The sequence below is a fragment of the Anoplopoma fimbria genome, chromosome 6 (genome assembly GCF_027596085.1).
Source record: "Anoplopoma fimbria isolate UVic2021 breed Golden Eagle Sablefish chromosome 6, Afim_UVic_2022, whole genome shotgun sequence".
NCBI lineage: Eukaryota > Metazoa > Chordata > Actinopteri > Perciformes > Anoplopomatidae > Anoplopoma > Anoplopoma fimbria.
Window position 1 is genome coordinate 21,344,513 of NC_072454.1, and position 26,740 is coordinate 21,371,252.

General features: G+C 39.3%; 1 protein-coding gene across 1 annotated transcript in view; it reads right to left on the minus strand.

The window, feature by feature from the left end:
• Positions 1 to 26,040, minus strand: part of rin2a (Ras and Rab interactor 2a) — a 42,735-nt gene extending 16,695 nt beyond the window's left edge. The window contains exons 1-7 of the mRNA XM_054600576.1: positions 26,002 to 26,040; positions 15,211 to 15,315; positions 9,636 to 9,733; positions 7,609 to 7,819; positions 6,806 to 6,917; positions 3,918 to 3,990; positions 1,080 to 1,171 (exon numbers count right to left, since the gene is read on the minus strand). Coding sequence (XP_054456551.1) covers positions 1,080 to 1,171; positions 3,918 to 3,990; positions 6,806 to 6,917; positions 7,609 to 7,819; positions 9,636 to 9,733; positions 15,211 to 15,270 — 646 coding nt within the window. The 5' untranslated portion in view covers positions 15,271 to 15,315; positions 26,002 to 26,040. The remainder of the gene's footprint in view (positions 1 to 1,079; positions 1,172 to 3,917; positions 3,991 to 6,805; positions 6,918 to 7,608; positions 7,820 to 9,635; positions 9,734 to 15,210; positions 15,316 to 26,001) is intronic.
• Between the last annotated feature and the right edge of the window lie 700 nt (positions 26,041 to 26,740).

Sequence of the window (26,740 nt, forward strand, 5' to 3'; positions counted from 1 at the left end):
GCGATCAATTGAGACCATAATAGAGTCTTGTTGAATCATCGTGTGTCACCCTAAAGTCTTTAGGAGGCCGTCAGGCCAAGGGACACTGGAAGAGTCAGCCTAGAGTACACATGATAGCTCGGATATGAGTCACAGCGCCCAAACCTGAATGGACAGAAGGGTCAATCTGACTGGGTTATGTTTATGGTGGCAGTGGAGTGGAAGATAAATCCACCAAAACCTACACACTTTTAAAACATTATTTCTGCTTCAACTAAGTTTAAAAAAGTAAATAGTACACGTCAGAACAAAATCTTCGTCACAATGAAGGCGGCTCTTCTTCTGTGGTAAAAATGACTTCCACCTCTTTGGTTAAAGATATATGAATGTACACGTCCAACGTTTTGTAGTTCAGCTCTTGTCTGAGTCCATGCCCAGCTGAGCAACACTGTTCCGTGCCTGGAAGAGGCTTTTGTCCCTTGGGGGTGATTCATTTAGCACAGGCATGCCAGTTAATCCTGGCAGGGGGAGCATGTGGTTGAGAGGGGCTTTACGAGTTTCATGCTTCAGGGAAAAATAACCCAACATTTTTTACACACAGCAGATGTGGGATGGAGTAAAAAAAAAAACTCTACTTTTTCTGAATCAGCAAGATCCTGAAGGAACTGCACACATTAGTTTGGCTGCAAAGAAACTGATGCAATATGACCAATGATGGATTCAAACTGACTGGAGAAGTGTCTCTGTTGATGCAATGAGGAAGATTTATGATAAACACATCTAATGACAAGACGGAGTGTGATACTATACATCTGCACAAAACCTTTCTGCTGACTTCTCTCCAGTGATTTAAACATGTTTTTCAGTCCTACTGCACTATTAATTTGTACACTACTTTATTTCCAAATGTTATTAGCAGAAGTATTCACTCTCAGTATTAGGTATCTATTGTGGTTTTATCTGTATTCTGTTGTTGTATGCGGCAGTAGAATAAATAAACTTTATCTTCATACAGTATTTCACCTTCAGTCTGACATCAGTTCTCAGATTCCCCCAAAACGCATGCTTGTTTCCCCAAATATTCAAATTCGAGAACCAACCTGCTCCAAGTTTAGCAACCACCTCCAGATCGGCAGACGTTTTGGCTGAGGCGATGGCTTCTGGGAGCTTCAGAGTGAAGGGCAACACATCCCTGAGAAAAGGAGAAAGAGATTTGAGTGAAAGGAGAAAGGCTAAGCTCAACAGAAAAAAGGGAAAGAGGGCGGGACTGAGAACCTATTCCAAAATGTGAGTCAGGGCGTTGGGAAAGAGGAGCGTGGCGTAGCCTGGGTGTGTGGTGTATCTTCAACCACACAGCCGGAGGGTAATACGCGCCAGCTGCTCTCCTCCCTGTTGGTCTTTTACAAGCTTTCCAAAGGCGTCGGTCAAGCAAACTAAGTGATCAAAGCTGGACATTCTACCTACAGATTTGTGAAGGACATTGCCTCTCAATGAAACACCTTTAATGTGAGAAATGACTACCTGAGGCCCCAAAACTGACTGTATGTGAAATGGGATTAAGGGTTTTAAGAAAACAATACAAGTTTTTGGACTACATGAATACAGACAAATAGAGGGTGAGTCATTAAAATATGCTAAGCTGTGTTTTTAACCTCCAGCAGCACTACAGAACTTTTTTTATTTTTGGGTGTGTGTTGTGTTTGTCTCATGCCTGTGCACTATACCTGAAAAAATAATCATCATCTAGAGCTGAGGTTAACTACAAAAAGCTCATAGCAGTAAACTCAACTTTGTTTTGCTAACATATAAGAAGTGGACGTAGTTGTCCTGACTCCACCCATTGGATGGTGGACAGCCATTTTGAAGCCTAAAGGTCAGCACCCTGGCCATCGCCATCTTGGATATTGGCCAGTGAACAAATGTGACCATTTTTGGACTGAGAAAAATCTGACTTCTTTTTTTGCTCTGGCACCATCTAAACTATGGGCAATGGAACAGTTATACAATAGTCATGTTCTTCTATTTTAACTATGTACCCATTTAAAATGCATCAGTGCATCCAGAAGTTATCCTACTAGGCCCAGATCACCTTCGAAATCAATTATCTAACGATATAGTTTCTCTAGATGGCATTGCTCTAGCATCCAGCACTACCGTTAAGAACCTTGGAGTTATCTTTGACCAGGATCTGTCTTTTAACTCTTATATAAAACAGATCTCAAGGACAGCCTTTTTTCATTTACGTAACATTGCAAAAATCAGGCAAATCCTGTCTCAAAGCGATGCAGAAAAACTAGTTCATGCATTTGTTACCTCTAGACTAGATTACTGTAACTCCTTATTATCAGGCTGCTCTAATAGGTCTCTTAGATCTTTACAGTTGATCCAGAATGCTGCAGCACGTGTTCTAACAAAAACTAAGAAAAGAGATCATATTACTCCAGTATTAGCTTCTCTGCACTGGCTCCCTGTTAAATCAAGAATAGAATTTAAAATTATTTTACTTACCTACAAAGCTCTAACTGGCCAGGCACCGTCTTATCTTAAGGAACTTATAGTTCCATATTACCCAACTAGAGAGCTGCGCTCAATCAATGCAATCAGGGTTACTTGTGGTTCCTAGAGTATATAAAAGTAGGATGGGAGCCAGAGCCTTCAGTTATCAGGCTCCTCTTCTGTGGAACCAGGTTCCAGTTTCAGTCCGGGGGCAGACACACTCACCACTTTCAAGAGCAGGCTTAAGACCTTCCTTTTTGATAGCGCTTATAGTTAGGGCTGGTTCAGGTTCGCCTTGGTCCAGCCCCTAGATATGCTGCTATATGCCTAGACAGCCGGGGACTACCTAGGATACGCTGAGCTCCTCTCTCCTCTTCTCTCCCTCCATCTTTATGTATTAATCCCCTATTTATGCAAATTACTGATTTTGCTTCTTCCCCGGAGTTCTTGTGCTTTCTTGCCTCGCAGGTTCCCAGGAATCGGGGTTATATTTGGACCGTCATCGTGCCACCTACTGAGGCCCTGCTGACACCCACTACTACTACCACTATCATTATTAGTCACATTACTATTATTATTGCCTGTACTATTACGCTTATTGACTTGCTTGTACCCTGGAGTCTTTGTGCTTTCTCGCTTCGCAGGCTTCTATAAATCGTGGCTGTACCTGGACCGTGGTCGTGCATCCTGCTACGGCCCTGCTGACACCGACTGCTACCACCATTATTATTACTAGTCACATTACTATTACTATTACCTGTACCATTAAGCATTTTAGCTTTACTTCCACCCTGAAGCCCTTTTGCTTTCTCGTTCTGCAGGTTTCCATGAATCGTTGTGGTACCTGAACCGTAGCCGTGCCTCCTGCTGTGAGCCGACTGACACCCACTGCTACTTCGATTATTATTATTAATCACATTACTATCCCTATTTTCATAACTATAATTCTACTGTAATAATTGCTGCTGTTATTATAAGTAGTCTTATTATATGAATCATTTATGTCATATACATTGAATGTGTTGTATCTCTGTTATGCTGTTCATTCTGTACACATGACATCTATTGCATTCTGTCCATCCTGGGAGAAGGATCCCTCCTCTGTCGTTCTCCCATAGGTTTCTTCCTTTTTTCTCCCTGTTAAAGGGGTTTTTTAGGGGAGTTTTTCCTGTGCCGATGTGAGGGAAGGACAGAGGATGTCGCATGTGCACAGATTGTAAAGCCCTCTGAGGCAAATTTGTAATTTGTGATTCGGGGCTATACAAAATAAACTGAATTGAATTGAATATCTCTGATGTCGAAAGATGACTAGATAATTGTTTAGGTGATATATATGTGTATTAAACATATAGGTGAAACATGGATATAGGTGAAACATGGATCATATCAGTGTGGTTTGCATGTCTCCCTGTGATCATGACTGACTGAGAGATGTAACTCACCTGCTGATGCAGCAGAAAGCCACCAGACGGAAAAGGTCCGCGAAGCTCAGGCCTGATCCCACCAAAGAGAAAGCTGTAGGAGCACGGAACAACGTGATCAAGACACAGGAAAATCTTTCAAATAAAAAAAAGTTTGGTTTATAAACAGATCAAAAATCGACCATGTGATTTTATTTCTGAAGACCACCAAATCATACTTTTCATAAGCCATAAAATCATGCTGATTCTACATGTATCATGTTGAACTTATTTCACTGGCTAAGAGTAAGGAGGATATAGCTTGAAAATATGCAGAATAACCAGAGACTTTTAAAACAATATATGCAAAGGAATGGTTTACTTCATCTTCATATCCCTAAATTAATTTGAATTCTCCTGGGGAAAAATAGTACAATTGGTATTATAAGTGTCACATAAATAATTGCAACAAACAGCAACAACAATGACTTATCACTTTCCACATATGGACTCAAATTGTTGCGTAAACGATTTATTTAAAAAAGCAGATGACACAAATACTTGGCAGGAGGAAAACATATGCATATGTCTTGTTAGCAATACACTGTAGTGATAACTGTTTTTGCGTACAACTCTACAAGGGCTAACAGTCAAGGCTTGTCACAATGATGGCACAGAAAAAAACGGTTTGAGTATTAGATCCAAGGTTTATCATACGCCAAGACACTATACAGTGCTTTATAATGGTGAGAGGAAGGACTTGACAATACTTCAAAGGTATCATATGGACTATAGTTTTGTCCAGTGTAAACAGGAATGTGTGCTTGTATGAATGTTGGATTGCAAGATGACTTTTGTTGAATAAAGTTGCAAACAAAAGTTGAGCCAGGTTCAACTGCATCCCTCTGCATCAAAGTAATGGACACTTTGAAATGGATGTGTGTCTTCTCACAGTGCTGCTGTTGGCCTGAACACAGCCCTACTACTCTCTGATCAGGTTAACCCTTCACTCATCGACAAAAGGATCAAATGTCCCATGTATTACTGTAAACAAATATGGACTGTGTGAAATGGTTCACTAAGCAACTGATTGTAGGCAAAAAAAGATTGCATACTGTGTCCCTCCAGCAGATTTCCAGTGTGACATCATTACTCTATGCACACTTATTAAACCTAAGGTTTAAAAATGATAAGTGGAGTACTTACATTCTTAACACTAAAAAAAGGTTTTGCTTTTGCAATTTCTCAAATCAAACTGCTGCAGAATAAAGGAAATAATCATAAGACTTAATTACATTACATTACATTACATTACAGTCATTTAGCAGACGCTTTTATCCAAAGCGACTTACAGGAAGTGTATTCAACATAGGTATTCAAGAGAACTACTAGTCACCAGAAGTCATAAGTGCATCTCCTTTCTTAAACAAGCATCTTAAAGCATAAGCCAGAGCAAAAGTATAGTGCAGAGGCAAATTACTACGAAAACAATAATTGCAACAGACTAATACGAATATAATAAGTGCTACAAACTACTACGAATAGGATAAGTGCAGTAAACGAATACGAATTCAATAAGTGCAGCGAACTGATACGAATACAGTAAGTGCAACAACTAATACGAATGCAATAAGTGCTACGAGGAAGGCTCAGGGTAGTACTTCTTGAAGAGGTGAGTTTTCAGTCTGCGCCGAAAGACTGAATTCCCTCTCGATGCACTGACAAAGACATAATGTGTTAGAAGTGACTTATCAAAAGAACTAACAGGTTTAGCATGACGCCTCTCTCAATGAATTGACCACTGTGTTTTTTGTTCCCTTGTATTGTCCTCTTCAGGTGATAAGAGAGACATCAAAGAGTGTTCAGTCCACCACTTTTTTACCAATAGTCAGCAGGAAAAAAAACAGGGAGAGTAAAGCCTGCAGTGGGCCGTGATTCACACGTAGCACATTCTCTGACTAGGTAAGCATTTGGAAATTCCAGTTCAGAGCAGTGAGATGTTGATTTAAAGCTTCAGGAAAACCCCACAATTCTCAGGTTACTGAAAATAGAACAGAACAAAGAAGAAAAGAACAGCAGATTTTATTGATATATAAATTTGGATGGGGTGAGGAGGAGGAAGTCAGTTGAAAAGTTAAGCCGCCATCCTTTTCGCCAAACACCTCCTAAACAGAGATTGATATATCAAAGCCTCTGACACTAAAGATGACATTCCTATCTAACTCTGGAACACAGCCTCGAGGGGAATACTGTGCAGACAACATAGGCCGCGTTTCGACCAAGAAGTTACTGGTAATTTTTAGTCCCTTGAGTACTATTCAATGACCCAAATCAGCCAATCGCTGTCTGAGTTTCCATAGCGGTCTAATGACTTGCAAAGAGGAGGGCAAATTAGTCCATTGATGAATGGAAAAGCAGCATAACATGGGAGCTCGCCGACTGCTTGGCCCCCAGATGTGCAGTTTGCAGCGTTGTCGAGAACCACTCATAGTTTGTTAACGCCAGATTTTGGCTGTAAAGGCCCACTGCGGACGACACGCTCCACTCAGTCTGTGGAGCCCTGAAGCCCCACCCCGCTGCTGCACAGAGCGCAATCGCTTGTTTATTTTATGTTCTTTTGTACTGACCGCGTGTCTAAAGTGCACTGACTTTGACGCGTCCTTGGGTCCCCAGGGATACACCAGCCAAGCAGGAATTAGAACAGAATTAACGGTTCTTGAGATATGCAAAGGACACACACACACTTACATAAAAACAGAGATCCCTTGCTTTGTAGTTAGATGTGGGTCACAATAATTGAAAGCTTAATGATAATTGCGCTGGAATAATCCAGAGGAGGACTGATGAACCTATTTGGCAGCTTCTTGCATTTCAAAGGAAAAAATAAATACACAGAAAAACCCATTAGGGGATGGTTCCCAGACACTTACTGTACTGGCTCTCCTTCACAGGGAAGTCTTTGACGGGAACCACCGAGTCTTTGTTCATGCGTACAGATATGACTTTCCTCTGCAGGCTGCTCGACTTCCTCACGACGAACGTCTGCAGGCCAGGGGAGGAAACGTCATAACAAAAACATACTTCAGTGTTTGAAACAACTACGTTTTGCTGACTTAAGTGTCTTTTGAGAGATTCATGTTTTTGTCTATACACTTCCCACTATTCTAAAGAGGGCAGGTACTTCATGTGCTTCCACGCACCGATCAGGTTCCAAATAATATTTGAATCACAATGTGATCACAGTTGTGGAGATGCTTTTGTGTTGCGAGTGTCAATCAAACCACTATCTCTAATGATGGAGCAGATTATTCTTGCAAACGTTTTACAAGTGGCTCTTGAGGTGACGTTTTTGTACAAAAAAAGGAAAACAAATCACAACACTTATGAATGGAACAGCCAACTCAAACAGTCACGAGTATTGCCCAAACAATATTGAATCTTTAATTGTAATACCTTAAAAGAGAGCTGAACCTAGATTATAAACACAAACTCTCTACATTTATTTTCAAGGTGATCAAGTTTGTCTCATATTTTGAGAGTACCTAAGACAGTTTTGCTGGACTGTAGTAAAAATGACTTAATTGGTATCAATGACTTTGTTGGCTGGAGCTGGTGGTATATCATATTGCATTATACTGAGGAGGTGTTGGGAGTTTTTGTCTGCGTGAGTTAAGTAAACGCTCTAAGTCAACAGTGTGGAAACAAGGAGTCACAGTGGCTGCTGTTCCTTTACCCCGGTGGGTTGGCTCTGCAGCACACGCATGGCGTCCTGGTGGCTGAGACCCAGCTGCAGCCACACGGCGTGTGTGTGCACCAGTCTGTCCAGAACGCTGAGCCGCCGATGGAGAGAGTCGTAGCCAGAGTCCCTCGCTCCAGCCAGGCCCACTCCGATCCCAGCACAAGGGGAAGCCTGGAGGAAGAGACCTCCCACCTCTTCGCCCAGTCTGAAAACAAAAGTAAAACAAATATGAAATATTCAATCCCTGTGATGTACTTTCTTATATCACCGTTTGATTGGATAATCTCCAGTAATTATTCATTATGAATCTCTGTAAAGGATCCGGTACATAACGTGTATAATCTACGAGCCTACAAAGCTTGGAATCACTACATAATGTATATTTCCACCAAAATACATAGATTTGAAAATCGGGGCAGCTACCAAAGCATAGTGAATGATAATGGAAATAATAATAAGAAATTGTAGCGAAAAACACTGGGTGAGTCAAGTCACTAAACAAAACAGAAAAAATTGAAATAGACATTCATCTGAAAGAGATCTTTTTATTTTTTTATAGTCGGAAAAGGGAGAAACTGAAGTTTGAATATGTTCAAATCAAAAGGGGTGGGGTCCTAATAGTGATTGATTTCTGACAGAATGCCTCAACACCAACTGAACACACCCGGTCCTAATTGTTCCAATGAGCTGTCAGGCCCAAATCATATTTGTAATAAGCTCAATAACAGTAATGCGTGTCTTCGCCTTCAGTCTCACTTTCAAAAACTTTGGATGAAGTGCAACGCTGCAGTGATGATATCTATTTTCATCCCTTTGCATTGCTGCCATATCTATTTTTCTTTGTGTTAAATTTTTCTTATGAACATTTTAAACTACATTAGAACCCAGGTTAAGTGCACACATGACCAGCAGAGTCATGCCTACGTGCCTTATCTGAAATTAGGAGCCCATGCTTCTTGATTAGATGATGTTTACGTTTTAGAAGGGAAATGGAAAGACACAAGTGGAAGCAAACAACTGTGGAGAGGTTAATGCAAATTGAGGCAAAGTCACGTGTGCTCAAGATTATAATGTAACAGCTTGAGGGACAAATAAACACAGCTGCATGACTTCACTGCAAGAAGGTAGAAAGGCAGGAAAGAAAAAGGCAGGATGAAGGAAATTCTGAAGTTTGGTCAGTCAGTGGGAGCTAGATCTCACATAAAATATTTTTTTCTTTATATACTGATGGGTGGTTGTTCCAATAAAAATACATCATATTTTAGAACCTTATGTATGTTTTGTATGTAAAAAAATACTTTTAACTATAGCTGTATAAAAATGTAGTGGCCTAATCATTTTTGTCTGAAATGTAGTAGAAGTAAAATAGAAGTGAATGCACTTGTTACTTACATTGTAAATTACTAATAAGAATAAAAATCTACTAGCTATATTAGACCGACCATGAATAATTAACTTACTTTACCTTTAATATTTCTAAAACAGATGAACTAACTGGAATTCATCACAGTTACTTCCTACTGCCGGTACTTTCTGAACTATACACAAACAATGCTGCAGAAAAATGGATTAACAGAAATGCACACTGAACATTCCAGCCAAGGTAAGCTGGTTATGGTCTGAATTCAAACATGAGATTATTCACAAACATGTTCAGACTCTTTGTTTCATAGCTGGTACTGCATTGTCATTGGAGGACAGCCTGGGAACCAATGTTTTCTAGTTTAAGAAGTCATCGGGGTTCAGAGACTTACGGGACGAGGTCCACACACCCACTATAAAACAGTTCCCGGTGAGCTCATCAGTTTGTCACGCTATCTGCTGATGCCTAACATAGCTTGGTGACAGTTTTGTGTCAGTATGTGGCCAGCGCATTTCACACATAACAACATTTAAGGCAATTAAAAGTGTGCTCTCTGCTGGAGGTCACAGGGAACAGCCCTGCATGAAATCAAATGGTAATGCTGGCTGGGACATAGAAAAAGTATGTATGTACACAACCAGTCAGAACCAGAACTAACCCAAGGAGTGGATCTGTCTTGTGGTCTTCTTGAGGCTCTTTCTTTTTCCCCATTTCCTTCTTCAGGGTGCCGATTTCCCAGGCAAATGAGTCGATCAACTACAAAGAAGACACAAGGAACATCACGTTTATTTTGAGGAATGATAACAGGTCAGAGATCAGTTAAAAAAACAAACATGTATCTGTGGAGGTGCTTTTAGCCGATGTGTTGGGGCATTTGTACTGTTTTTCTTGAGGTATGGACTTGCTCTCATTTCTGCAAGCTTGAGGTTTTGTGGGTGTGAGACAATCTACCCCCGGCTTAACCACTACCCACTGACTAACCAGAGTTACTATGAGGAGCACTGGCAGGAAATAATTCATATATATTCAGACACGCATATATATACACACATACATATATATACATATATACACATATATATATATATATATATATATATATATATATATATATATATATATATATATGTATATGTATATATGTATATGTATATATATATGTATATGTATATATATATATATATGTATATGTATATATATATATATATATATATATATATATATATACATATATATATATATATATATACATATATATATATATATATATACATATATATACATATATATATATATATATATATATATATATATATATATATATATATACATATATATATATACATATATATATACATATATATATATATACATATATATATACATATATATATATATATATATATATATATATATTACGACCCCTCCCTTTCGGCAGCTGATTACTTCCTGCAGGAGTTGGCTGAAAGCGAGGGTCGTTAGGGCAAGTTGCTCACACCTGGCTAGGCCTCTACCCAAGGTGATATAAGCCAGCCTGGTCTCATTGTCTCGCTCTCTCTCCCCTAGGCTCCACGCTGCTACAGGTTGTTGGTTCTTGGTTCTTTTGATGGCTTCCTTTTACACTCAACAGCAACACACACATCTCAACTCATCCATGCACTACATTCACCACTGATGCCACTACTCTCCACACCTCATGCTATTGGTAAATATGATTGTTTAAGTGATAATAAATCCTTTCATTTATCACTTTCAACCTGACTTGTCTCCCCTCCTTGTCACATATGCTGAGCCAGTTTGTGACAAGTGGGGGCTCGTCCGGGATCCAGTACTAGGATTAAAATAGCTTAAATTTTGACTGTACTGGTAAATTGGCCCGGTTTAGGTTGGTGTGTGCTTCCTCCTCTTGCAGACAATGGTTTTTGGTTCTTTGTTGGAGTGTACACTACTTGTTGTTGGACATAGCTGACTGTGCTGTGGTTAATCATCAACTGTTCTGGGAGGGGAAATGTCAGGTTGTTGTCAGTGCTGGTTATTTCTTGTAGGAAATTAAAGGAGAGGTATTTGGTCCATTTCTGTTTGTGGTGAAGGTGATTAGATTTGACTGGGGCTTTGCGGTTAGCCCTACCTGGGGTATGTTGGTATCTGTTGGAGCAGGAGTTTCTACCCCCTGTTAGGTTTGGTAGCGGGTTCCTCTAGGGGACTCGTGGTGATCAATTTAGGTGGCGGCGAAGGTGGGTAGAGCTATTTGCTCGGGAGCACCTCTAGGGTTGGGAGAGGGTTGCCAGTCCTCTGGTTGCCTTCTTCACACCGCTGGTTTCGCGTGCATAAGTACCCCCCACCATTAACTGCACGAAGACTAGGGCAAGTTAGTTAGCTAGTTTTAATGGTTGTAGTTAACATCAGGATAGGGGTGGGGCTCCTGTTCACCTGTTACCTCAGGTTTTGGGTTTTCGGCGTGTCTCAGTCAAGAGTTGTAACTTGTTAGGCTGATTTGTTTTTGAGGATGGCTTCCCTGGTGGAGAGTTTCATCCAGGAACCTTCACAGGCTTTGCTAGAGCAGTGCACTAAAGAACAACTTCTTAGGATAGCAGAGCACTATGAAGTTGACATTCCAGATAAGAAGTTAAAGGAGAGTGTGAAGACCTGCTTAAGGGATGGTCTGTTTGAGGCTGGAGTTTTGTGCTGGCAGCCAGTTAGCAGTCCAGTGACTAGTGTAGTGCCTAATCCTGGAGCTCTAACATTTGAACAACAGAAGGAGTTGCTGCAGTTGCAGTTAAAACAGCAGTTAGAGTTGGTGAGGATGGAGGGATGTGTTGGAGGATGCAGCCTGGAGGGAGTGCGGTACTGACTGTCAGTTATTGGTAACGTATGAACCATGACAGTTTGGGACATATTGACACTTTGTTTGATGTATAACACGAGGTGGAACCTCGTTCTTATGGAGGGGGGTGTTACGACCCCTCCCTTTCGGCAGCTGATTACTTCCTGCAGGAGTTGGCTGAAAGCGAGGGTCGTTAGGGCAAGTTGCTCACACCTGGCTAGGCCTCTACCCAAGGTGATATAAGCCAGCCTGGTCTCATTGTCTCGCTCTCTCTCCCCTAGGCTCCACGCTGCTACAGGTTGTTGGTTCTTGGTTCTTTTGATGGCTTCCTTTTACACTCAACAGCAACACACACATCTCAACTCATCCATGCACTACATTCACCACTGATGCCACTACTCTCCACACCTCATGCTATTGGTAAATATGATTGTTTAAGTGATAATAAATCCTTTCATTTATCACTCTCAACCTGACTTGTCTCCCTCCTCCATTGTCACATATGCTGAGCCAGTTTATATATATATATATACATATATATATATATATATATATATATATATACTTTTTGCTTTATGTTAATTTGTAGTCTTGGCTTATCACGCTTTGTTGTAAAAAGTATATACACAATAATATGAATTATTACATATCATGTAATTTGGGCTGTTGCTCATTGTATAGAGGATACAAGAATTGTGTTACAACATAAAAGGGCTCTGTGAGAAATTTCAATTTCAATGTGCTGTTGAGACCTAAAATAGAACAATAAAAGCCAATTCTTAAACACATTATCTAAATTATCTATTTATATAAGTCTCATCATTCCTGTGGGTGGTTCGCTTTTCTTACAGAGAATGTTTTTGTCACTGAGGTTAGCGCTGACTGCGATCATTCAGCAACAATTCCCCTACAACAAAGACATGGTCCTTTTTTTTGGCAGCAGATCTTTCAGACTAGAATATTACAGGGTGTAATGGAACAGAAACAACAAGTTCTAATCGCTTTTGTTTCATAGGAATACAATAACCAGTTGAATTTAGATTGAACCTCATTTTTTCAGTGTGACACATGCCAGCATTTGTTTCGTTTCTCAGTTATCTGTCTAGTTGGGCAATGTCTCTGTTGGGTAACATCAAATCAGCTGCTTAGGAAAAGAGACAGAAACATTCCCTCAGCTATTTCAAAGGAAATCACAAATGTTGACTCATTTTATTTGTCAAAGGCTCTTTTCACGTTCTCAAACATTTAAAATTACAGAAGCACATTCTGAATGTGTTCCTGACACCAATATGCATTGGGCACTGTTTTTTTCTTCTTCAGTCGGAGACTGTATTGGATTTTAAAGAAATTACTTGCTTTTTATTTTATGGGAACTTTATTGTAAATTCAAAAGCCTTTATTGGCGTGATCCAGATGTAGTGCAAATCCCATTGTATTATCGGCATGCTAGGAAATATTTGAAATACTAATACTAACACACTAAACCTGTGTTTGAGATCAATGTCTGCAAGCAACAGGTTTGACTATGAACCCCCCCCCCAAAAAAAAACCTTTCCAGTCTTCAGCTCTACTGAAAAACGGTTAAGCTCTTGCGGGAATTCACAGCGACTTTTACAAGGAAACTGCGGCCGTATTTGGCATGAAATCTACCGCTGACACGAGATGGCATACGGTGGCACTGTGCAGAAAATTCCACATGGTCAAGTGCCTGCTGCATTGAAATAAAATCACCTTTAACTAATAAAATGATCCTCATGGGGAAAGTATGTGCTTGGCATTGGTGAGGGCAGAATAAACCTTGAGAAAGAGGCTGGAAAACGGCACTCACTGTTATACTGTCTCGATATCCATAACTGGTATAAAGTATGACATTATGTATGATACAATTCTAGCCCCTTAATTCATACAATAAATATAACATTGTTAATTCTTGCTTCCACGTTTAAAGCCACGTAGTTTACTTTGGGGAGTTACCTTGAACTGATGCCAGTCACCTCTATGTGTGACCTTTCTCTATATTAGCTAAAACTATTAGATAGCTACACTGAAATTCAACTTTTGTGTCTGGTGTTAGCTTAAGTTAGCATAACAAATATCTTCTTAGGTTCTATAGTATTTTCAGTAGCATCTCATAAGGTACATTCATGACAGTTTGCACTGATCGTACTTTATGAGCAGTTTATTTGTTGAGTGGAGATTCCTGGACTCACTGACCCCTTGTCACATTATTAATCATTCTTCATCCAGCCCACCTTCATGTTACGTTTTCTTTCTGGCTCGCTGGCTGTGAGGTGTGGTTACATTTTAGGGCCGTGTGTGTTTAAGGCCGGCCTGTAATTATCACAGGCGGCAGATAAACAGTGACACAGCCTTTTACACTAAACACTGGCGAGGTTAGTCTTTGAACTGTTTCTATCAGATAGTTGAGCACACTAGGCAGCTTCTACTAAGCCAGCAAACTACATGCAATTTGAGGTGATGTTATGCTTTGACTAATTCTTCTTTTAGGTTTCATACAGAGACCCTAAATCTGTTTGTCTAATGCAGCCCATTACTACCCATTATATCTTCTTTACTACTTGTGCTGGGTTCGAATTTGAATACATGGATTTGATACATTGGCTTACATGTGTTGGTTACAGGGCTGAAAAGTATCCTTAGAAACAAGCAATGACATTTTCCTTGGGTTACTCAGAGCAAATGACATGACATGTTTTTTTGTTGTTTTTAGTTGTTGTTGTTGTTTTATTTTTGTATGTTGCTTACCGTTAGAATTGTATTTATTTGCTTTGCTTATATTGCTATTGCTTTAACTGTTTCTGCTTTTACCATGTAAAGTGCCTTTGAGTACTTATTAAAGCGCTATACAAAATAAATACATTATTATTGGGTTTTTGTTTTTAAATAGTGACTTTATTATACACAGTGTCCCAAAGAAAGATATACCAATTCAATGTGGTGGGGAGATGTATTCAGTCAGATCCTGTATTCCGTCATGTCATGAGTTTGTAAGGTGGGAATATTTGATGAGAGCCCCATTTCCCATTATCTGAATATGATGCTCACTGTTACGGCTTCCTTTAAAAGCAATCTCTGTTAAGCAATCCAGGAGAAACTGAGCTTTACCAGAATAAGCAGAGAAGAAAACTCTAAGAGAAAAACAAACCACGGAGCTACACTTAGGCCGGCTCCACCTTTCTCCTCCTCTTTAATCTTCTCCAGGATTTAGCCTGTAACTGTAAAGTTTACCCTCCCCACCACCACCCACAAATACCTGGAGCGATAACACACTTGTCCAGGATCTTTATGCAAACTAAAATGGCTAGTGTCTACTGTCTTTACAGTTCTGTGTGCAAAAAAAAATAAAAAATGTTTGGCCCACAATTATAACTCTTTGAGTGGCACGTACCTTGAAAAAACTGCCTTTCCTCTCCTGCTTGCAGGGTTGACTGATGGTACTGGTGGACATGGTGTCTGTAGAGCCTCCTCGGTCTGGCTCTGTCTGCTGAACTGTCTGTAAATGAAAGAGGACATTAGAGCTCTACCCAGAAAGAAAAGCAAAACAAAGCAGCTCTGTTTTGTCCACTCAAGATCCGTCTCAGAGGAGAGTTATGGAGACAAAAGTGGTTTGAAAGAGATATTATGCAGCTTTGTGACATGTTTATTCTGTCTTTGTATGCCATTTTTCAAACACTTCTTAAGAAATGAAAGTTAGTTGTGTGACAAGAGAAAATAAAGACCAAAAAAAGGGCAATCAAACAAACACTTGTTCCTGGTCTGTTCAGCCGAACCGATTGGCATTTTCTAAATTAATTAAAATTGATAAATTAAGATTCTTTGTCAATAGCTGTTTCCAGGGAGTCCTGCAAGTGCTCATAAAAAAAGCCGTAAATGTGAACATTAACAACATACACTGGGCAGATCTCATCTGCATATAATGATCTCATGGTGTGATGAGCTATCTAAGGGACCTTAAGGACAAACGGTTTTCCTCAACTTGTTTTCAAGGTCAAAAACATGTGTTGTAACCTGTATGTGTGTAACAAGTATCAACCACAACATTATGTTTTTCTTAAGAGGCTTTAAAGTTGCCACGAAATCCCTATAATAACAATGATTTAAATGACAATTTGAAAATGGTCATTTGTAGTGATGAAACAAAAGAGAATTATTACTTGACAGGGTGCAACGTCAATGTTTTTTCTTTACTTGCCAAGTTAGGGAAGTTGGTCAGAAATCTACCAGCCCAAAGTTAATTCTTACTTGCCCCTAGACAAACTGTTGTATTTATTAGCGGTTATCAAATAACAACAAATATTGTCAAATTGTCGTGTTTAATCTTTTATTAAATGAGTCGTGAGTTTCGCCCATATCCTCTAATGCCGCACAAATCAACTGTGTTTGCACAAAGTCAATTTAAAAGCTCTTCAGTTTTTAAATATGTCTTTACCCACCGTCATTTTATTCCTGATTTGTACGACATATGTGGAACTCTCCTTGTTTAATTTCCCCTGCTCTCAGTGTCATTTTCCACCCCAGCAGTAAGTTGTTTACAGAGACACAGCTCTAAAGGTTTGAAAAATCATCCAATTCATATTAACTGACAGTATCATTCTTTATCAAATAGTACTATTTTCATTGAGGCTGTGTGATGTTGACACTAAATTCAATATTTAAGCCCGATACTTCCTTGGTTGCACGATTCTATCGAAACGTAAAAGGGAAAAAAACCCAAAAAAAAGTGGATTTCAGCATTTAGCTGTACAACATAAGTTTGTAATGGCTCACCAACCAGAGGGTCAGTGGGGTTGAAAAGGTTGAACGTCAGTTGTTAAACTGAAAGTAATGTGACCAGCATCATTGTTAGGTGTAGTCAAAATGTGCTGTTTCCCTATAACCATACCAACAACAGTGAAGTCAGGGTAACCAAACACATCCCTGAGTACAATTCTACATTTCTGCAGTCAAGGGAGAACTGCAACTACTGGAAGTCAGAAAAAAAAAAATGTGCAGCTTGCAAGCTCACTTGCAGCAACAAGAATCGTGTCTTCATTTGGTCTTAAATGGAGCTCTGTCAGCATTTTCCCTCAAAACAACAATTACCAAATCCTTCTCATTGTTTCTCACAGAAAAGCGTTGTTGCTGATTTTGCACGTTCAGAGGCAAAAACACGCATGTGAGCTTGACCCAGATGTTGTGATGGATCTGGTTACTGCAGCTGATGTGAGCCAGCTGTTTCGAGGCATGAACCTTCGAGACATCCCCTTTAAGAAAGACACGTGTAAGAGGACAACACCATTGGCAGTCATTTCCTGACGAGTGCTCTGACAGAAGATTGTTTTGAAAGCACAAATCTTTCGGGTGTTGTTGGACAGATAGGCATGTCCGATGTTGACTCATTGGAGAGACTCGGCAGGAATCCTGCTGGACAAAACATTTGCTGTCCAGGAACAGTTGGAAACAGACTAGGCTGGTCCATAGAGGCTGAGGACGGTAATTCTTCGCAACTTTTTAGAGGCAAAAGAGAAATAGGTTGAAATAAACCATTACTAAATCGATAAAAAAAAAGTTTATCTCTATTCTTTGGAAAAGACAGGACCTCTTCTATCAATTTAATATATACAAAAAAAAAATTATGCTAATTTATTGGCCAGATTTGTTGTGTCTCCACCATTAGAGTTAGGGTACGGACAGATGGACCTTCAATCACCACAGCTGTTCTGTTCGCATTCCAAAGGACCCACTTAAGGTGCTTTGGTGACTCCAGGACAAGTTCAACCCATCCTTACACAACGGTTCGTTTTTGTGTGTTTTCCTGCAAAAGCCTGTAACACGTGTCAATTTCCGCTTGTTATATGCACAGGGGTTTTTCAAAATAAAGTTCTGTCTTCACAGGAAACTCAGTTCAACAACAGTGCCATTACGGAAGTACCAAAGCTTCGTGACAAAAACATCAACATTGTCTTGTTGTTTCACATGGCTGAAAGATCGCTGCTGGTTGGACCCATCCCCCGCCCTGTGTGATTTAGCGGTTTTTAATCTTCCTCGTTCAAGATTACGTGGAAAACATTTTGTGCGATATCTACGAATTACGGCGCATTTTCTTTCGTAGGTATCGCTACGAATGCAGGATGAGACCAGCCTCACGTGCTTGACAAATTCCATAATGATCACTTCATGCAGGCCAGTTGTGCAGAGGTGATAAGAGTATGAAAGGTTCGAACATATATAATGCAGGCTCCTCAGCGATACAATCTATTAAGGAAGCAAATTCATTCTGTACTGAACATAGACTCATTAGGCCAAGTGGAGAAGAACAGCATGCTTTCTTTGTGCGCTATTTTAACACTGAATAATGACATTATATACAGCTCCATTAATAAAAACAAACTGGTTCCGGCTATGATTGAAAAAGTGGCCCCAACAATTAACCCCACATGTACAGCTATGTGTTTTGGGGCCAAGGGGGAAAAAAATATTGGAAAAAAGGCTAGATTAGTTTTCCGTGTTTTTTACTGTCTGTCATGTACAACAACAGTTTTATTTCCTGGAAAGCAACAGAGGCCACAGAGCGACAGAAGGCATGCAACCTTGCTGTTTTTATTTAACTTATTTATTTCCCGTCTCTCTCACTCCCCCTTTCCTTTTCACGTCTCTAGTGGGGGCTCTGTTGGACCGACCCCTCTGGTCAAAACAAAGCAGAAGAGTGAGCGTTTTCTGAGTTGTTTTGATTGTGTTTTTGTGTGTGTGTGAATGGGTTTACAGTCCTTGCCTGGTAAACAGGAAGGCCCCTGCAGTTGTCAGTCTAGGAAAAATAAACAGTGGACTGGCAGTTGTCCAGTGATACACTAAATGGCCCTTTTGTTTTTTGAAGGGACACCCGGAATTGCAAACAACATTATTCCCTACATGCTCATAGTTGTATGCAGCCATGCAGTTCGTTTGAATTTATTAATCAAAGCTCTCTCTCTCCATCCATCTTTACATACACAGGGATTATACTGCATGTGACAATTAGTCACATTAGTCTGCATGGCTGATAAAACTCAACGGAGTTGTAATAGGGAAATCGGAAAATGAGTCACGCCTGTCGTATGTGTCACTCTGTATGTGTCACTCTGTCGTCAGTAAAATGACCACCAGTTAACAGGGGCAACAAATACAGTGTCACCAGAATTTCCCGGGAGTTTTCTTAATTCAACTTTGAAGAGAAGCTCACTGCTTAATGAGGTTACAGGTTAAATGCTTAGTAATTCTGACTTCTAGAAGTTGAGAGTTTGGTACAAGTGGGTTCCGGTGTCTGTAGAAAACCCAACACATAAGTGAAGTCAACAGGTGAGCTTCTTAAAAACAAATGTAAAACCAGTGTTTTCATGTTCTTGGAATTTAAGTTAGTGTGTTGAGAAACACCGGCAAGGCAATGCCTGATTCTACGATCAGGACCTGACAGCAGGATCTGAGATGAGTAATATCCTCTGACCTAAGAGCCAAACTGTCTTTACAACTTATAGTAGAAACTACGCATCCGTCACATGTGTTGTGGTCAAGGTCCCGGTATTAGCTGCTGCTGGATAATCATGTACTAGACTGTGATCAAGCTTAGTTAGTCCTCTTTTAATTTGAAATGTTACATTTCACATCTTATTATAACTATTTGTGTACTGAAATTGTAATACATAAATTTCAACAGATTACAATTGGTCACGCAAAGGAGGTGTTTTATAATGCATGGCAGTGCTTAGCTGTAACTGAACAAATTGCAGCCCAGGATTTAAATACATCCATTTTCCATACTTGTCCTGTGTGTATGGGAAAGGGCACATACACCTCAGACAGCTTGCTAGTCTAACAAAAATAACTTCATACCTCCAAAAAAATGTAGACTCACCATTTCACTTGATCTGCATCCCTTTATCCCTATTCAGGATCATACAGGCATGGAGACAGCAAAAACTGCTGAGCCACTGTCCCCTTCATTACACTAGAACATTCTAACTAAAACATCTGGTTGCTTCTCATTTGATTGATAACCCATGATCCTATAATGAGGCAGGTGAAATGTCATACCATAAAAGGAACCAATGGGAAATGAGCTGGTTAGTCCTCATGACATATGTGAGATGGTATGGTCAGACAATGAGGAAGTGAATGGGCTGAAATTTACAGTTATGTATAAACGCCTACTCAGTATGTGTGTTTGTGGCAGGGATACTACTGTTTAGATGCAACTTAAGCTTTTTGTTCACACACATTACCTCAAAACACAGGCAATGGTGTCACGACTCCCTATGTAGCATATCATTTTAGCATGCTAATTTTTAGTTGATGTGATTGGACTTTCCAAAAGTCCTTAAATACTCACCTTTAGATCTAAATTAAAATTTCACTATGAAAATTGTTCTTTAGGTTTTTTGCTAAAGAAATGTTCCTAGTGCATCAGAAGCAGTGGAAGGTTGTCTGGCCCAGCGTGTGTGTGTGATCTGTTTCCCCCACGCGTACGGACCCCAAACCAATTCCAGACCTTGGCCCCAGCAGCAGGGAGTACCGTAACTTGCAGCGTGTGCTCCAGAGACAAGGAGGGACAGCTGGGAGCAGGTGTCCAAAAGTTCACCCTGACTCCATCTACAAGACACCTGTTGTATTGTTTTATAAACACTTTGCTTTCAACCTTTTTTAGGGTCAAGTGACCATTTGCTAAACCCCTTTCCCGAACAGCGGTTTTCCAATCATAGCTTAAGTGACTGTATTTTTCTCTGCATATTAAAGTGGCGTGCTGTAGTCTCAGAAAAACTGAACATTTAAAGAGTTTGCAGCTTATGCTGAAAATTAAATTCGTCCCATATTTCTGACACTTAGGCTCAATAACCCAAGGAAGGGCTTGGCAATATATCTAGAGTTTCCTCAAGCGATCGGCTGCCGATCGAAATAGACCACTTTCAGCTGACCAGTCAGTCTCATACATCAGATTTTCCTTTTGCTGGTCACTTTTACACATGCTTATGATAGTTCCCCATACAGCTGCATAGACAGATAAGTCAAAGTCACGCAGACACACAAAACATGTCGTTGGTGCGGAGGTTCTTCGAGTGCAAGTGAAAAAAACGTAGCCTAAAGCTATCCATTTGTCACAACTGCAGGTCCAAAATAAGCTGTGGAGAAAAAAACCTTTTAAAACACTTGGAACAACTAATTTGACACTTATTGTATTGTAAGTCATGACATGCACACTGCTTGGAGTAATGCTATGCTGCAATGCAAGAACAATGCAGATTGATTATTTCAATTTCTTCTACAGATGATCAACTGGTGAGACTTGGTACTTTTTGCATTAAACATGCAGATTTAACTTCAGTCTTTAAGCATACTACCATTAAGTAAGCCATCGAACGTATCATTTAGACCCCTTACAGGGTTCTTGTTTTAAAACGAGTCAGTTGGCAACATAAAATTCCACTGGGGACGGTGGCTTAGTTGGCTAACTTTCTGCAACTTTTAAAATGTGCTATTCATTTCAGCCAACACAAAATCCATGGATAGCTAAAAATGCTACGCTGCCTTTATTCTACCACTGTCTGAAATCAAACTAGGGTTGCACGATATTGGAAAAAGCGGACATTGCATTTCTTTCCTACGATAAATATTGCATTAGGAAAAATACAGGAATATTCCCCCTTAATTGTGTATATTTTAAAAGTTTAATGCATTAATCCGGCGCACTCTTTGCACTCAAAATTAAGATTGTGCTATAGTGAACAATTTATTCCTAAACTCATTGGTTGTAGGAATGACAGCAAGAAAGTCACATCTACAAAACATACTCAATGAGACGGGCTTCACGCTGCAGGACGAGGTCGAGTGGGTTGCCGACCACGGCACAGACACAACGTTCATTTTTTAGTTCTTCACACCTTAAAAGCACTACAGACTACGGTACATAGAAATGCATTAACACAATGTTTTGCTTGTGCCTGCTTATGTAGGCACCTGTTGTTCGACATACAACGGTTGACACGAGAACACAAACTATGGAGGAGCTGTGCATACCAATGCAGATACTAATTAATTAAATACATTTTATTAATTAAATTACCAAAAACTACACTACATCGTTATATATATTGTTATCAAGATATGAAATGATCTAAAGTGGTACAGAAGATTTGACCACCAGCCCTTACACATTCTATTATTTACAATAAAGGCTTTTGCAACTCTGACAATGTCTAAATGTCTTGTGTAAAAAAATGGCATGTAGTATGTGGTATAGCTCCTTCCATACAGGAGAGGCTAAGCTCATATGACACAGGTCTACTGGAAACACCATCATCAACCAGCACCGGAGCAACAGCTGAAACTCAAGTCTGTAGTTGAAGTTCCATACTTCACAGCTTAACTGTAGAATTAAACTGAAAAACATCCCAGAACTATCATGTGGAAGTAACACTTCTGTTTCACTTCTCTTCCAGCATCCGGATAAAGCCTTGCACAGGCCAAGTACTCCAGCAAGATAAAGAAATATCAATGTAACAAGATTTAAATCAGTGGCCTACGAGTGTTCTGTGGTGCAGAAGCCTATATGAGAAGTTAGAAGGCTAGAAGTCACCAGTGTTCTCTCTGTCATGTCAAAACCAATCAGTATTAGCCCCAGTAAAACCTTGGTAGTTAGTACGACCGCACACCTGAAATGACTCATGTCTTAGCTTCAGTATGAAAGGTACAGCTGGATCGGGAAGCAACAGGATTTATGGGAAATGTGGTCTTGAAAACAAACAGGCACTAATGATACATATGGTGTAAGGCTGAGGCTAGCTGCGATCTGTCGCAATGACTCATTTGTTAATGGCAATCATGTCAAGGTATACCACTTTATTTGACAGGGTTTACATTTTTTGGGGGGAAAAAGTAGTCTTTTTTTCCCTATACCACGCACAAACACAAATGCAAATTTGCATTTCCTCTACCGGTAATTGGGGAGCAGCTCCTCCGCTTGAAAAAAGTCTGGTTGTATAGAAGTCTATGAAAAAATGACTCTACTTCTCTCTTGATTTATTCCCTCAGTAAACATTGTAAACATGAGTTTATGGTCTCAATCTCTAGTTTCAAGTCTTCTTCAATACAGCATGATGTTCATTTAGTAAATTATGGTCCATTTAGAGTCAAATAGATCATAAAGCAGGGTATGCTTTAGGGCGGGGCTACACCTGGTGTATCTATTATCTATGGTCTATGACCACTATGACTCTGTCACTCCTAAAACACATAGCAGACTTTATAGCCTTTGTGGCTCTCTTAATACACTTAAAACCTGTTTGTTGGAAATACCCTGCTTAGCTGTGGTTATGTGTCCCTTTTTATTTCCTGTTTTCTGGTTTCTTATATATGTTATTTACTTCCTTTTAAATTGTGTAGTGTGTTTCTTCTATTTTTTTTATTGAGGACACTTTTATTATTTTTATTTTATTCAACTTTATTTCAGACACATGGGTCCATATAAAATAGAAAACTCTACAATACGAGAACACAAGGACACAGGTATAGTCATTGCAGTACAAAAGTCCCCAATGGTTCAAATACATAGAGACATCTGTTCCAATGTTTCCACAAACAAGAGGAATACCATGTGTCACTTTGTTTTGGCACAGTCAAGGCATTTATGATTACATTTTTTGAGTCAATCAATCGACATGTAAATTTGTAAATAAAATTCCTCAATTTAGCATGAAAAGTGGGAACATTTCTAGTCTCAAACATATGACTTGCACTTGTTATGTATAGGTCTGTATATGTATACATATATGGATTTAATGGTAGCTATATGTTTGTATGTATATAATGCGTAAGTATATTCCAGTGATACTATATTGATGTGTAAAAATCAAATATGGATTCCAGAAAACCCAATAAAGAAAGCTGAGCATAAAAAATACAAAACTACCACTCCACCTGTGCAAAGAGAGCGAGCTTGGCATTAAAAAAAAAAGAGAGGCAGTCGCACAACAAACCAGGCTGCCAGACCATTCGTGAATTCCTGGCCTGTGACTCAGGTTCGAGGTAGACAACTGAGCACTAAGCACATTAGCAGATTTCTGAGGAGATTGAAAAACCAGGGTCTTGGCTTGTACCAGGAAATACTTTGGCTTTTACTTAAAAAAGAAAAAAAAAGAAAAAGAAAGGGAGATGATATGGTGCTAGAGGCTGCTGATATTAGTTACGTTTTACAGTCCGAGAACCCCTTGCCAATGCCTGGAAGCAACTTCTGAGCAGCAGTCCAATTACCATGCAAACAATAGACAAAAGACACACCGATCTGTGAGCTGGAGACTTTCAGAGGGGCAAAGTCTTGGGTCACCGGCTACAAAACACCACTGCAGGCAAGTGGATTACTAGGCTGGACTGAAATATCACACTGCTCACACATCAACTGATGCTCCAGGCTCTGAGAGATTAGGGGGAATATGTTTTCTTGACATTATATAGTGTCTCTTAAATCACATGTCTCATTGAAAACTCAACATGGGTCACAGGTGTGTGTCACTTCTAAAAATCTACACAAGATGTGTTGTGTGGATGTGTTAAAACGGTCTCAAACCACGCAAGTCGTTATAAATCACCAAGTCCACATATATCTACAGCACACACCGCACTCCATTATTCAATCTGTCTATTTAACACACTAAACCTACGGTCCAGGCTGTTGATGAATGAAATATTTGCATAGATTACATTACATTACATTACATTACAGTCATTTAGCAGACGCTTTTATCCAAAGCGACTTACAGGAAGTGTATTCAACACAGGTATTCAAGAGAACTACTAGTCACCAGAAGTCATAAGTGCATCTCCTTTCTTAAACAAGCATCTAAAGCATAAACCAGAGCAAAAGTATAGTGCAGAGGCAAATTACTACGAAAACAATAATTGCAACAGACTAATACGAATATAGTAAGTGCTACAAACTACTACGAATAGGATAAGTGCAGTAAACAAATACAAATTCAATAAGTGCAGCGAACTGATACGAATACAGTAAGTGCAACAACTAATACGAGTGCAATAAGTGCTACGAGGAAGGCTCAGGGTCAGATTATGTCGTTTTGTATTCGATTATTTACATGCCGAATTGAGGATGAATTCGCAGAAAATCTTACATCACAGTTTTTTGTTTTTTTTTCCTCTCTATGTGACCCATCAGAGCAACATATGTTTTTTTTAAGCAAAAAAAAAAACAGTTTTGTGTATAATCTGGGCTGGTTAAACAGTGACGTCACGCGACAGGTGGCGATAACTTGTACAACACGTCCCGCAGGATTCCTCCTCGCTCATAATGCTGCGTTTACTATTGACGGCAGCAGAGAGACAAAATAATGACCCCAAGATGGGAGTTTCACTTCCTCGTGAGCTCACTTTAAGTTTGGAAGTTAGCTACAGGACGACACCGCAGGGTACAAACATAGCAGAATGTGTACACAAAAGGAGGTCTAACTTTAACGGTACTTGCCTGTTAAATTGCGAGTGTTTTCCCAGTCTGGCGAAAGAAAATTCCGCTGCTTCGACGAGTGGCAGGACGTGTAAATGGCATTATAGATCCATGTCGGGTATCTTTGCTTGATGTATGTTGTGATAATTAATAAATAAGTATTTCTTATACTTTCAAGTGAGGAAAAACAAGTATCTGTTCTGTGCCGGCAGTTGCCTCCATGGTCCCTAAAGTCTCCTGAGAAACTATAAGCTGGCTGCGTTGTCTTTGTCCAGTGTTAAACAAGATATTGTAAGAAACTACTTCCGTTTACTTCCTTTTCAAAATAATATATAAAACGTATCGCTGTAAAGCGGCACACTGTTAAAAAAAAAAAAAAAAAAAGTAACAAAATTACAAATCTTTTTCTGGATCCATAATGTGTCCCAAATATATATACATACATACCATCTCAACTATACTATCCCGTAGACAAACTGGCTTAAGCAGTTTAGGTTCAATCATTTTCATTATAACATTCCCCCTGTGGTATATTTTTTTTCCTCTTCTAAAAAGTAACTAATGCAAAGCAGTCAGATCAGTTAACTAATGCAGTTGTTTTTTTTGTTTTTTATTTTTTTTTACTTAATTGACCAGACAATAGAGTACAGTTGGAAAAATGTGCACACAAAAAATATCAAACATTTTAAATCCATTTTTTTATATATATTAATTACTTACCAAATTGACCCTTGTCGAAATTCCCTTAATGGTGCCACATCTGTGTGATGCAGCAGCATTTGTTTTCTTACGGTTTTTTTAAGCGTGTTTTATATCAACGGTAAAGCCAAACTACTTCCGGACGTTTTCTTCTTCTAACTGGCTAGCTTGATGCCAAAAAAACAAACTCTGCATTAACTTTCAAATCACGTGTCCGGACTGGGAAAATGTTATAGGTCCCTCCTCAAAGCTTGAGGGTTTACCTCACGGTCCATGCAACAACAACATACTGAGATGCCCCTTTAAAAAATGACTCAAGAGTGGGTTGAAATTAAATTACTCTTCGTAAAATACCTTGCATATTTGATGACCATAAAGATGACAAAGCAACAAACCAAAACGTAAAAAAATGTGTATGCTGAAATAGAAGGAGAATGTTTGTAACAATGAGTTGATTATACCACTGCGAAATATTATAAAGAAGATGTTACATCTTACTATCTTATTTTTCTGAATGTTTTTTTTTTTTTTTTGCCCTGCAGCTTTAATATCTAAAATATCTAACAGCTGCATGTGCAACTCACTGTTCTGAAACCATTTTTGCTCTGGACATGAAATCTGAGGAGAGAACAATTTTATTTATTTTTAATCATAAAAGAAAAATAACTTTGTTGTGTAATAAAACTTTGAGAAGTAAGTTTGACCAGTAATATTATTTTTACACAGAATAGGTGAGAGAAAAGGTGTATTCTGATACCCA